We start from the raw sequence: 14161 nt of genomic DNA on the forward strand, positions 1-14161 counted from the left end.
GTGGTCGCTAAAGGTTGGAGTGGCTGTGGCAATTTCTTAAAATAAGACAACAATGAAGTTTGCCACATCAGGAAAACTTTGTTGCACTCTATGCTGTTTGACAGCATTTCCCACAGTAGAACTTTCAAAATTGGAGCCAGTTCTCTCAAACCCTGCCACTGCTTTATCAACTAAGTTTATAAAACATTCTGAATTTGTTGTCATTTCAACAATGTTCACAGCATCTTCACTTACAGCAGACTCTATCTCAAGAAACTACTCTTTGCTCATCTACAAAAAGCAACTCCTCATCTGTTCAAGGTTTTTCATGGCATTGTAGCAATGCAGTCAGTGTTCATGCTCCACCTTTTTCTTTTTAAATTGAGATGGAGTCTCGCTTTCGTCACCCAGGCTGGAGTGAGGGGAGTGGCAAGCACATAGCTCACTGCTGCCTGCAATTCCTAGGCTCAAGGGATCCTCCTGCCCGAACCTTCCAAAGTGCCGTGATTACAGGTATGAGCCAACACACCTGGCAGGCTCCACTTTACATTCTAGTTCTCTTGCTATTTCCACTACTTCTACAGTCCCCTCCTCCACAGAAGTCTTGAACCCCTCAAAGGCATCCATGAGGCATAGAATAAACTTCTTCCAACCTCCTGTTCATGTTGATATTTTGACATCCTCTCCATGAATTAGGAATGTTCTTAATGACACTGAGAATGGTGAATGAATCCTTTCCAGAAGGTTTTCAATTTACTTTGCCCAAATCCATTAGAGGACTCACTATCTAAGGCAGCTGTAGTCTTATTAAATGTATTTCTTAAATAAGACTTGTAAGTTGAAAGTGCTCCTTGATCCGTGGGCTGCATGCAAAATGAATGACGTGTTAGTTAACAGGCACAAAAACAACATTAATCTCCTTGCACATCTCCATCAAAGCTCTTGGGTGACTACATGCACTGTCAATGAGCACTAATATTTTGAAAGGAATCTTTTCCTTAGCAACGTCTCACCAGTAGACTTAAAATATTAAGTAAACCATGCTGTAAACAGATGTGCTGTCATCCAGGCTTTTTTTTTCTTTTTTTTTTTTTTTCCTATTTACAGAGCATAGGCAGAATAGATCTAGCATAATTTTTAAGGCCCTAGGATTACTGGAATAATAAATGAGCACTGGCTTCAACTCAGTCACCAGACACATTAGCCCCAACAGTCATCCTTTCCTTTGAAGCACTGAAGCTAAGAATTGACTTTTCTCTAGAAATGAAAATTCTAGATGATATCTTCTTCCAATAGAAGGCTGTTTTTCACCTACATTAAAAACTGGTTGTTTCATGTGGCCACGTTCCTCGATGATCTTAGGAGATCTTCTGGATAACTTGCTGCAGCTTCTACAACAGCACCTGCTACCTCACCTTGTACTTTTATGTTATGGAGTTGGCTTCTTTCCTTAAACCTAAGCCAGTCAACCTCAGCTACTTTCCAACTTTTCTTCTGCAGATTCCTTACCTCTCAGCTTTCATAGAATTAAAGAGAGTTAGGGCCTTGCTCTGGATTAGGCTTTGGCTTAAGGGAATGGTGTGGCTGGTGTGATCGTCTATCCAGATCACTACAATTTTCATCAGCAATAAAGGTGTTTCGCTTTCTTGTCATTCATGTCTTCACTGGAGTAGCACTTATAATTTTCTTCAAGAACTTTTCCTTCGCATTCACGACTTGGCTGTTTGGTGCAAGAGGCCTAGCTTTTGGCCTATCTTAGCTTCTGATATGCCTCCCTCACTAAACAAGATTATTTCTAGCTTTTGATTTAAAGTAAGAGATGCAGGAGTCTTTTTTTTATACTTGAATACTTAGAGGCCACTGTAGAGTTACTAACCGACCCAATTTCAATGTTCTGTCTCAGACAACAGGGAGACCCAAGAAGAAGAGAGACAAGTGGAACAGCCAGTCAGTTGAACAGTCAGAACACATACATTTACTGATTTAAGTTCTCCAGGTACAAGGTGGTTCCTGGTACCCCAAAACAATTACTAAAGTAACATCAAAGATCACTGATTACAGAATCACCAAAACAGAATAATGAAAAAGCCTGAAATACTGTGAGAATTATCAAAATGTGACACAGAGACATGAAGTGGGCACATGCTGTTGGAAAAATGGTACTAACAGACTTGCTCAATGCAGGGTCACTGCAAACCTTCAAACTGTGAAAATCACACTATCTGTGAAGCACAACAAAATGAGGTATATCTGTATTCTAAGATAGGTTGGCAAATTACAGCCTGCAGGACAAATCTGGCCTACAACATGTTTCTGCTAAGCCAATGAGTTAAAAATTGCTTTTACGTTTCAAGGCCAGACATGGTGGTTCACACCTGTAATTCCAGCACTTTGGGAGGCTGAGGCGGGTGGATCATTTGAGGTCAGGAATTCAAGCAGCCTGGCCAACATGGCGAAACCCCGTCTCCACTAAAGATACAAAAATCAGCTGGGTGTGGTGGTACACACCTGTAATCCCAGCTACTGGGGAGGCTGAGAAGGGAGAATCGTTTGAACCCAGGAGAAGAAGGTTGCAGTTGACTCAAGATCATACCACTGCACTCCAGCCTGGGCAACGACTCTGTCTCAAACAAAACAAACCAAAACAATTTTTGGTCGGGCGCAGTGACTCAAACCTGTAATCCCAGCACTTTGGGAGGCCAAGGCAGACAGATCACCCTAGGTCGGGAGTTGGAGACCAGCCTGGCCAACATGGTGAAACACTGTCTCTACTAAGAAAAAAATACAAAGAAATTAGCCAGATGTGGTGGTGGGTGCCTGTAATCCCAGCTACTCAGGAGGCTGAGGCACGAGAATCGCTAGAACCTGGGAGGTGGAGGTTGCAGTGAGCCGTGATCATGCTACTGCACCCCAGCCTGGGTGACAGGTCGAGACTCGGTCTTTAAAAAAAAAAACAAAAAACAACCTGCTTTTATGTTTTTATTTTTAAATAGTTAAGGGAAAAAAAATCCAAGATAAATATTTTGTGAAATGTGAAAACTATCTGAAATTCAAATTTCAATGTCTATGAATACCATTTTACTGGAACAGTCATTCTCACTTATTGTCTATGGGTGTTTTGCACTTTTACAAAAGCAGTGAGTACTTGCAACAGAAATTGTCTATGGTACTGTCACTCCTTCATACTGTTATTTGTTTTGAGACAGGGTCTCGCTCTGTCTCCCAGGCTGGAGTGCAGTGATGCCATCACAGCTCACTGCAGCCTCAACCTCCCTAAGCGCAGGTAATCCTCCCACCTCAGCCTCCCAAGTAGCTGTACTACAGCTGCACACCATGCCTGGCTACTTTTTGTCTTCTTTGTACAGATGAGGTTTCACCATGTTGGCTAGGCTGCTCTCAAACTCCTGGGCTCAAGCAATCCACCCACCTTGGCCTCCCAAAGTCCTGGGATAACAAGTATGGAGCCACCATGCCACACCTGGCCTCCTTCATACTGTTGTTCAGTATACTACTACAAAACACAGTGAATCAGTTATACTCATGCAGCACAAAATCACTGCAGCATTAAAAAAAAAAAATAACCAGTATATACCAATCATGCCAGAACAAGAAAAAAGGAAGAAGGGGAGTTACAAATGTCAGGTTTTTAAGGCACAGTGGAATATATTTTATTAAATGAGATGGCAAAACTTGTGTTTCTTACGCAATGACACTAAAAGAATACAACATATATAAGCACTGCCGGACCAATCACTCATCACAATACTGCCCACTCACAGAAAAGCAATGGTCAGAAGAAATACAAACTTTAGAATGAAATATCTCATCATAGCCACTTTTTCACAAAAAATAAAAATGAAAATAAGACTGCAACCAAAGTTAAGTTTCCAAGTGGCTTGTTAGCCAAAGAAAGCCAAGTACTAGTGATGACTAATTTAACAGTTAATTAAATCTTGATTGCAGTAACCAAATGTGTCCAGAGAAAATAAACTCGCTGAAGTCTACTCGGCTCTCAGGAAGAACAGTTTTTCTCAGAGTTAAGGGTATGAATACTCAATTTAAAAACAATGCAAATGATTCTGAGTGCTTTTTCTAAGTTCCTGATAAGCTGACAGATGTTACTGATACTGCTCAATTGTATGAGGAGTCAATGGCAAGTTTGAAGTGACCGGAAAATTACCCTCTATAAATAGTCTGAATGGAACAACCAGGGTAAGACCATTGAAGTTGAGAAATAAGAATTTGGTACAACTTGAAGTAGAATCTGCTAAGATGTGCTACATCTCATAGCAGCAAAAACGTGCAGAATTAAAAGGACTTAGTTGGACATATTTTCAAAGCATATAAAAATGTAAGGTATTTAAAGACTGTAGTTATTCACTGTCTTATTCATCAGTAGGTACTCTGGAAAATATTTGGATCTATCATGTTACTGAACCAGGAGTATCAATGAGGAGCACTGTTCACTCCTGTAAACTTAACCAGTCAACTTCATGAATTTGTATTAACAATAGCTCAATATTCTGACATGCCTAACCACACAGAAGGTTGATGGTGGCTTAGCAGAGGTAAAGTTTCATTGCATTATTTTATTTTATTTTATTTATTTATTTATTTATTTATTTATTTATTTATTTATTTATTTTATTTATGAAGTATTTATTGATCATTCTTGGGTGTTTCTCGGAGAGGGGGATATGGCAGGGTCATAGGATAATAGTGGAGAGAAGGTCAGCAGATAAACACATGAACAAAGGTCTCTGGTTTTCCTAGGCAGAGGTCCCTGCAGCCTTCTGCAGTGTTTGTGCCCCTGGGTACTTGAGATTAGGGAGTGGTGATGACTCTTAAAGAGCATGCTGCCTTTAAGCATCTGTTTAACAAAGCACATCTTGCACCGCCCTTAATCCATTTAACCCTGAGTTGACACAGCACATGTTTCAGAGAGCACGGGGCTGGGGGAAAGGCCATAGATCAACAGCATCCCAAGGCAGAAGAATTTCTCCTAGTCAGAACAAAATGGAGTCTCCTATGCCCACCTCTTTCTACACAGACACAGCAACAATCTGATCTCTCCTTCCTTTCCCCACACTTCCCCCACTTCTTTTCAACAAAACCGCCATCGTCCTCATGGCCCGCTCCCGATGGTCACTGTCTCTTCGGAGCTGTTGGGTACACCTCCCAGACAGGGCGGCCGGGCAGATGCGCTCCTCACCTCCCAGACAGGACGGCCGGGCAGAGGCGCTCCTCACCTCCCAGACGGGGCGGCCGGGCAGAGGCGCTCCTCACCTCCCAGACGGGGCGGCCGGGCAGAGGCGCTCCTCACCTCCCAGACGGGGCGGCCGGGCAGAGGAGCTCCTCACCTCCCAGACGGGGCGGCCGGGCAGAGGCGCTCCTCACCTCCCAGACGGGGCGGCCGGGCAGAGGCGCTCCTCACCTCCCAGACGGGGCGGCCGGGCAGAGGCGCTCCTCACTTCCCAGATGGGGCGGCCGGGCAGAGACGCTCCTCACCTCCCAGACGGGGCGGCCGGGCAGAGGTGCTCCTCACTTCCTCCCAGACGGGGTGGCAGCCAGGTAGAGGTGCTCCTCACCTCCCAGACGGGGCGGCCGGGCAGAGGCGCTCCTCACTTCCCAGAGGGGGCGACCGGGCAGAGGCGCTCCTCACTTCCCAGACGGGGCGGCCGGGCAGAGGCGTTCCTCACTTCCCAGACGGGGCGGCCGGGCAGAGACACTCCTCACTTCCTCCCAGACGGGGTGGCAGCCAGGCAGAGGCGCTCCTCACTTCCCAGACGGGGCGGCCGGGCAGAGGCGCTCCTCACCTCCCAGACGGGGTGGCCAGGCAGAGGCGCTCCTCACTTCCCATATGGGGTGGCGGCCGGGCAGAGGCGCTCCTCACTTCCCAGATGGGGCAGCCGGGCAGAGGCGCTCCTCACTTCCTCCCAGACGGGGTGGCGGCCAGGCAGAGGCACTCCTCACTTCCCAGACAGGGTGGCCGGGCAGAGGCGCTCCTCACTTCCCAGACGGGGCAGCCGGGCAGAGGTGCTCCTCACTTCCTCCTAGACGGGGTGGCGGCCGGGCAGAGGCACTCCTCACCTCCCAGACGGGGCGGCCGGGCAGAGGCGCTCCTCACTTCCCAGAGGGGCGGCCGGGCAGAGGCGCTCCTCACTTCCCAGACGGGGTGGCAGCCAGGCAGAGGCGCTCCTCACTTCCCAGACTGGGCGGCCGGGCAGAGGCGCTCCTCACCTCCCAGACGGGGCGGCCGGGCAGAGACACTCCTCACTTCCTCCCAGACTGGGTGGCGGCCAGGCAGAGGCACTCCTCACTTCCCAGACGGGGTGGCCCGGCAGAGGCGCGCCTCACTTCCCAGACGGGGCGGCCGGGCAGAGATGCTCCTCACTTCCTCCAAGACGGGGTGGCGGCCGGGCAGAGGCGCTCCTCACCTCCCAGACGGGGTGGCGGCCAGGCAGAGGCGCTCCTCACCTCCCAGACGGGGCGGCCGGGCAGAGGCGCTCCTCACCTCTCAGACGGGGCGGCCGGGCAGAGGCGCTCCTCACCTCCCAGACGGGGTGGCCAGGCAGAGGCGCTCCTCACTTCCCATACAGGGTGGCAGCCGGGCAGAGGCACTCCTCACTTCCCAGATGGGGCAGCCGGCCAGAGGCGCTCCTCACTTCCTCCCAGACGGGGTGGCGGCCAGGCAGAGGCGCTCCTCACCTCCCAGACAGGGCAGCCGGGCAGAGGTGCTCCTCATCTCCCAGACGGGGCAGCCGGGCAGAGGTGCTCCTCACTTCCTCCCAGACGGGGTGGCGGCCGGGATACTGAACCAGGAGTATCAATGAGGAGCACCGTTCACTCCTGTAAACTTAACCAGTCAACTTCATGAATTTGTATTAACAATAGCTCAATATTCTGACATGCCTAACCACACAGAAGGTTGATGGTGGCTTAGCAGAGGTAAAGTTTCACTGCATTATTTTATTAGCTCGTGCCAAAGATTAAAATTTTAGTAAATGAGAAACACTACCCTGCCAACCCTCCAACAACCAAACATTGAATTACTATATGAATTCATTTTTGTTAAGACTTGGTAATGCTTATGCATGAATTCAACCTAAAACTACAAAGCAAAACAGCATTTATGTGTGATCATACTAAAGTCATTTTGACAACTAAAATTGTTTGAATCATAAGCAATGTCAAGGTGCTTTACAGACTTCCTATGCCGTCAAAAAAAAAAAAAAAAAATTACAAGAAGCAAGATCTCCATTCTCACAAATTTGCAGATTTACTTTTGAGCTCATACTACCAGCAACATTTTTCAGACCTCAATGCAAATGCAAAGGCAACTGACATTTCAAAGTTCACTTAACTGTGCAATTGAGGAGCTAGTACCTAACTTTCACTTTGAAGTGATTAATCTGAATGTAATGGCATGTTAAAAACAACATTATCTAATGGAATTCTATAAATGCCTTCCACACTGATAAATATGCTATTAAAATCAAATGCTTTTGGAAGGAGTACGTATTTTGAATAAAGTCAGTCAAGTCTCACTACATATCAGTATTAACAGATGAACTTTGCAATTTTGGTAAACACTGAACCCCAATTATGCAAAATGTTATTCCCCCAAAGAAGTCCCATTCCTCTTATCAGTAGATGCAAGGAAAATACTGTAACTAAGTATTACCAAATTTTGTATTTTTTCAATTAAAAAATTTGTGGGAATTTGTTTTGTCTCTTGATGTAATACATTCTCCATTTTGCCTCTTGGCCAGCAATACCTGAAGTATTATCTGACCCTTCACATGAAAAATCTGTCAACTCCTACTCTAACACTTCCTTACATTCTAGAGTAGGTGCTTACAGGACCAGAGGAGTCAAGCATTTCATCTTCACATGTGTATGTGTCCATATATGTATGCATCAAATGTCACAGTTGAGTAAGAATCATAATACTGTACAAATATGCTGACAATCTGATAGGCCAGCAGAGTAAGTTCGTTCTTGCTATTTCTTGTTTTCCCTGGATGGAAATATTAACATGAAATGTTAAAGTATCAAACCATTAAGTATCTGAGTAAAAGGCTGCAAAACTGATTTTTGGTTTTTGGTTTTTTAGACAAAAGTTATTACTGTAGACAACCATGGTAAAGGGAAAGAAAACAACAGCTTAACCAGTCAGGAAATATGATTAAATCTTTGCCCGCTCTATACCCTTTAAAGAAAGAACAATGCAACCCTCTCAAAAGATTGTTAGTATCAAGTAAGGATTAAGTAGAATATAGAAGAGAATATTTTTTACTGATTTAAAAATGGTATTACTTCAGTTTTTACAAAACCTATATTATAAACATAAATATCAAGATATCCACTGTATTCTATAAAAGAATATATATCAACTGTGATCATTAATTACTCTTCTCATTCTGGTTCTTCTTTCAGCAATGAATTTTTAAAAATTCTTCATCCAGCACCTCATCTTTCCACTTCCTCTGCCAAAGTACAGGCATCTTTTAAAACATACCCAGTCTGTCTCATCTTAGAGAAGTGCTCCCATGTCTCCATTTCTTCCTACTTATATGCCAAGTATTAGGACTAAAATTGTCACTATGGCTAATGATCTTGGACCTAATTCATGGACAAAACATCCGCATGTAGTATCTGAATAGCTGAAAGGAAGACATCTATTTACTGAGTCCAGTCTACAGAAAAGTGGACAAAAGTAAATTTCTAACATGTTCACACACAAGAATCTGCTTTACACAAACACAGATCTTAACCCCACTATGAAAGATTTGGCTCCACGAAGTCTGAGGGTAAGATCTGGGAATCTGATTTTTAATAAACCTGGCAGGTGCTCTGATGCAGCCAGTATAGCCTTGATCTCAAGACGGGTGCTTGACAATCTACTGATCTAAAATACAAAACCAGGCTAAAGACAGCAAACATGTGCTCTAGTAACAACTACACAGGTAAATAAGTGTTCTCTCTACATTTAAAGCTTCCTTTAAAAAACAAAATGTGACCAGGTGCAGTGGCTCACACCTATAATCCCAGCAATTTGGGAGGCCGAGGCAGGCGGATCACCTGAGGTCAGGAGTTCAAGACCAGCCTGACCAACATGGAGAAACCCTGTCTCTACTAAAAATACAAAATTAGCCGGGCATGGTGGCAGGCGCCTGTAATCCCAGCTACTCGGGAGGCTGAGGCAGAAGAATCACTTGAACCCAGGAGGTGGAGGTTGCGGTGAGCTGAGATTGTGCCATTGTACTCCAGCCTGGGAAACAAGAGCGAAGCTCTATCTCAAAAAAACAAAACGGAACAAAACAAAACCAACATGAAAAAGACAGTTTATAAAAGATACTCACCATACATACACACAAAAGCACAAAGAATAAGAGTATAAACAATGTTTTAATTATGTAAATGAGGACAACAAAGAAAAAAGCCTGAGTTGTTAAAAGCATACCTCCTACTCCAGGCACCAAATTTGGCGCAGTAGTACTCTGCCCAGAAGTGCCACTGGCAGTACTACCAGTAGGGCCACCCACAGTGCTGGCAGTGCCGCTGGAAGCTGATGAACTCTGGGAAGTCTGTGGAGCCCATGGATTGGGTAGTGGATCTCTATTTTCTGTACGGGAAGGTTGACTACCTTCACCAGAGGATGTATTGCTCACCAAGGAAGCAAATGGATTACCACCAAACTGTAATAAAAGACATAAAAATCACAAAAAATAAGCTTTTGTTTTAAATAAGATAGGAAACTTTTTTTTTTTTTTTTTTGAGACGCAGTCTCGCTCTGTCACCCAGGCTGGAGTGCAGTGGCTTGATCTCGGCTCACTGCAAGCTCCGCCTCCTGGGTTCACACCATTCTCCTGCCTCAGCCTCCCGAGTAGCTGGGACTACAGGCGCCCACCACCATGCCCAGCTAATTTTTTGTATTTTTAGTAGAGACGGGGTTTCACCATGTTGGCCAGGATGGTCTCGATCATCTGACCTTGGGATCCACCCGCCTCAGCCTCCCAAAGTGCTGGGATTACAGGCGTGAGCCACTGCACCCGGCCACTGAACTTTTTAAAAATTGAAAACCACATTCCTCATATAAAAGCTAGCCTCAATCATACACATATTTGTGTTAAAACAGAAGTTACTCCTTGGCCTGAACCTTGGAGCCAGTGGATCACCTGCTCTTGTGCAGCACTCAGCATTGGTTCCTGAATATCTGTGTACATGCGCCTTAAAGCATTATATCCCCCTGGGATGCTTTCTAGGTTGCTCAAGGCTCGGTCCTGGTTCCTCATCATCTCCTGCATCATTGCTGGATTCCTGGCAAGTTCCAACGTCTAAGAAAAAGATTTCCGAAAAAATAAAAAAAGAGAAAAAAAAGGCACTGAAATACACATGAATTACATTAATTACTTTATTAACTACCATTAAACCAAAGTTTATGGGAGGCCACTGTTTTGTTTTGTTTTGTTTTTTTTTTTAATTTTTTTGAGACGAAGTCTTGCTTTGTCACCCAGCCTGGAGTGCAGTGGCATGATCTTGGTTCACTGCAAGCTCCGCCTCCCGGGTTCACACCCATTATCCTGCCTCAGCCCCCCAAGTAGCTGGGACTACAGGTGCCCACCACCACGCCTGGCTAATTTTTTTTGTATTTTTTAGTAGAGACAGGGTTTCACCGTGTTAGCCAGGATGGTCTTTATCTCCTGACCTCGTGATCCGCTTGCCTCAGCTTCCCAAAGTGCTGGGATTACAGGCGTGAGCCACCGCGCCCGGCCAGGAGGCCACTGTTTTGGACCAGCCTCCTGCACTATGCCCCAGCAGACCACACCAAACCAAAATAGAGCCACTTGTGCCAAGTGCCATGTAATCAAAGTGAACTATGAAAAGGGCCAGTTTCTCCCTCAAAACCACAGTAAGCTGCAGTCAACGTGAGTCACTGTAACAAGAAAGAGTTCCCTCCATTTTAACCCTATTAGGAAAGTAACTTTGAAAAGACCCATCTGCTTTTTGTTCGTTTTTGCTTTCTTCAGCCCTTTTATGCCTATAAAGCCAACCTCTTCTGCTCAGCTCATGAGAACACTCTATTTTATAAAATGAGGTGTTGTCTGATTCTAGAATCACAAATAAAAACCAATTAAAGCTTTAAAGTTGTTGCAATTTTGTATTCAATATATAAGGCAGGAGATTATTTTAAATAATCCCTGGTGTATTTCACCTCAAAAAAGCAACTTAGTATTCAAATAACATAAAGAAGGAAGCACTTTGTTATGAGTGAATTTCCCATCTCCAGCATTGGACTTTTTGATTCTTAAGCCTTCAAAATAAACTATTTACAAAGATCCTTCAATTTAACAGAAAATTCAGAGTTCAAATAGCCAAATTAGTGCTTTGTTGAGTTTTCTTAAACCAAGATTGGGATTTCTCTCTTTAGCTTAACCATACATATAGGACAATCTCGTTAACCATAGAAAATTAAATAACAAATATATAATTTTTTAGCTAAACGAACTGAAAGAACTTTCCACATACTTGTCTCATTATATCTGGATTATTCAACATATGACTAATTTCTGGATTTCTCTGTATCAACTGCTGCATTTGTGGATTGGCCATAATTAATTGTCTCATCAGGTCAGGATTTGAGAGCATGCTCTGAACAAAGGGATTTTCCATGATCTGGACCATCATTTCAGGGTTAGACAAAAGTTGTCGCTGCATCTGACTCTGTAGTTCAGAGAAGTTGGTAGTATTCAAACCCAAGCTACTCAGACCTGCAAGTCCCCCAAGGCCACCTAAGAGGATAAAGGGCAAAAACATACAAATCAAAGTCAGAAAATTTATCATTAACATGACATAAAATATGAAGATGCAAAAAAGTATTAGTTGACCCAATCGTCTATTACAAGAAATCATTTAAAAACAAATCGAATACCTATTACTAATATTTAATTCCTATCATTGAAATTAGCCAAAAATTTACACTTTGGTTATTAAATTTAAGTAATAAAATCAACAAAATATATTTTCATGTGTGTAGTATAATACATAAATATATTTGGTCTTTCTCCTTGATCCTGAGTTACTAAAACTTTGGAATTTTCTAAGTGACAGGAGTATCTTTTATTATTCATTACAAGCCCTTTTGATCATTATGCTAATGAAGTGACTTAGGCCCCTGGATAGCCTCAGAAAGGAGCTGGTCACCAGAAAGACAAAGTGATTAAAGGGCTAAAACTTTCAGCCCCACCCGCCAAGAAAGTAAGGGTAGGGAGGTGGAGATAGAGCTCTATGCAAATTCTTCAACAATAAGATTAAGAAAACTCAAAATGAAAAGCTCATCTGAGTGTTAGGAGGGTTGTGGGCTGAGGAGACCTGGATGGAACCTTTGAGCCCAACTTCCATCCCCCACATACCCATACCTTGTACCCTAATAATTATCTTCCAAGCATTTGTCTGTTTCTGAGTTGTATCCTTTATAATAAACAGGTAAACATAAGTGTTTCCTTGAGGTCTAGGTGCCATTCTAGCAATTATTGAACCTGAGGAGGTGGTCAGGGGAACCCCCAATTTACAGCTGGTCAGTCAGAAGTACAGGTGGCCTAGAATTTGTGACCGGTATCTGAAGTAGGGGCAGTCTTACAGGACTGAGTCTGCTAACTTGTGAGATCAGATACTAACTGTAGGTAGGTAGTATCAGAAATGAAGCTGAATCTTGGACACAGAGCTCGTATTGGACAATTGGCTGGTGTCAGAAAAAATACTCCAGATTACGCCAGCTAAAGGAAGAAATAATAAATACACACACCAGACTATACTTCTAATAATCTTTCCAAAAGGCTAGTTTAAGTTTTATTAACAGGAAGCAGAATTCACCTATAAACACTGGGTACAAGAGGGCTGATACTGCCAGTCAAGGAGACAGAAAGCCAGGGAATACCTGGAAATAGATTTCTCTTTGGAGGACTTAAATCAAGGAGAAACCTAACAGAGCAACAGGATGACCAAGTGCTTATCACAAAGTGTTGACTTTGTAAAATTACATAACCAACCAAATGCATTCATTTCTCACTTACTGAGCACTTTTTATATATGCCAGAGACTCTGTTACATATGTATTGAGAATAAGGCAACAAGAAAGACATTCTCAGAACTCAATCTAGTGGGAAAGACAGACAAGAAAATAAATGTCTATACAGATGTTAAGTACTTCAGTAAAGAATATTCACAGGATATTACGGTAATATAACCCAAGTGGAATGGCTACTTTCAGAAGAAGAGATAACACTTAATGAGTCTGGAGCATAAATACTTTGGCAAGGAAACGTGAAGGTTAGGAGGGGGACTGAATACTAGGCACAATGAACACCATATACAAAAAGCACAAAGATAAACGTATTAATGCATTCTTGAAACCACAAAAAATTCAGTATGACTAACTACAGTAGCAGATAGCAGTGCTCACCAAACATTTCATTTTGCAGCCTTATTATTTCTTTTGCACTTGGACAGGCCTATGTGAAATGCCAAAGGACTACAAGAAATGATATGTGCCACTTCTGGCCAAAGTATAGCAGGTTCAACTTAAAACCCTGTAGCTGTCTCTTCTGCCATGTTCCAAAGGGTAGAGCTATAATACAGCAGAATGAAAAATGACTTTCATTAGCTTGAGTCTCTGAGGGATTATATGGATGGGCACCTTACGAACTGGTAAAAAGCAAATAGCATGCAGAAAAATGTAGCAAGAAATGAAGCTTTGTTGTAATAAGCCACTGAGTTTGGCTATTATCAAAAGAAAATGGATAACAGCACTTTGGCAGATCACAAATTCAGGAGATCTAGACCATCCTGGCTAACATGGTGAAACCCAGTCTCTACTAAAAATACAAAAAAATTAGCCAGGCGTGGTGGCACATTCCTATAATCCCAGCTACTCGGGAGGCTGAGGCAGGAGAATCGCTTGAACCCGGGAGGCGGAGGTTGCAGTGAGCCAAGATCGCGCCACTGCACTCCAGCCTGGGTGACAGAGCAAGACTCTGCCTCAAAAAAAAAAAAAAAAAAAAAAAAATTCCACAGAACCTCAATATATAAATCTAATATAGGCCAGGCACAGTGGCTCTCATCTGTAACCCCAGCATTTTGGGATGCCAGCAGGACACCGTAAGCCAGGAGTTTGAGGCTG

At 43.6% G+C, this 14161-nt stretch overlaps 1 protein-coding gene across 2 annotated transcripts in view; it reads right to left on the minus strand.

Moving 5' to 3' along the window:
* The window catches only part of UBQLN1 (ubiquilin 1), a 53029-nt gene that overhangs the window by 10666 nt on the left and 28202 nt on the right, over positions 1-14161 (minus strand). For both annotated transcript variants that reach the window (XM_024251810.3, NM_001134107.1), the window contains 3 exon segments: positions 11512-11774; positions 10161-10319; positions 9446-9680 (listed from right to left, as the gene is read on the minus strand). In XM_024251810.3, the coding sequence (XP_024107578.1) occupies positions 9446-9680; positions 10161-10319; positions 11512-11774 (657 nt within the window).

Source organism: Pongo abelii, chromosome 13, assembly GCF_028885655.2.
Source record: "Pongo abelii isolate AG06213 chromosome 13, NHGRI_mPonAbe1-v2.0_pri, whole genome shotgun sequence".
Classification (NCBI taxonomy): domain Eukaryota; kingdom Metazoa; phylum Chordata; class Mammalia; order Primates; family Hominidae; genus Pongo; species Pongo abelii.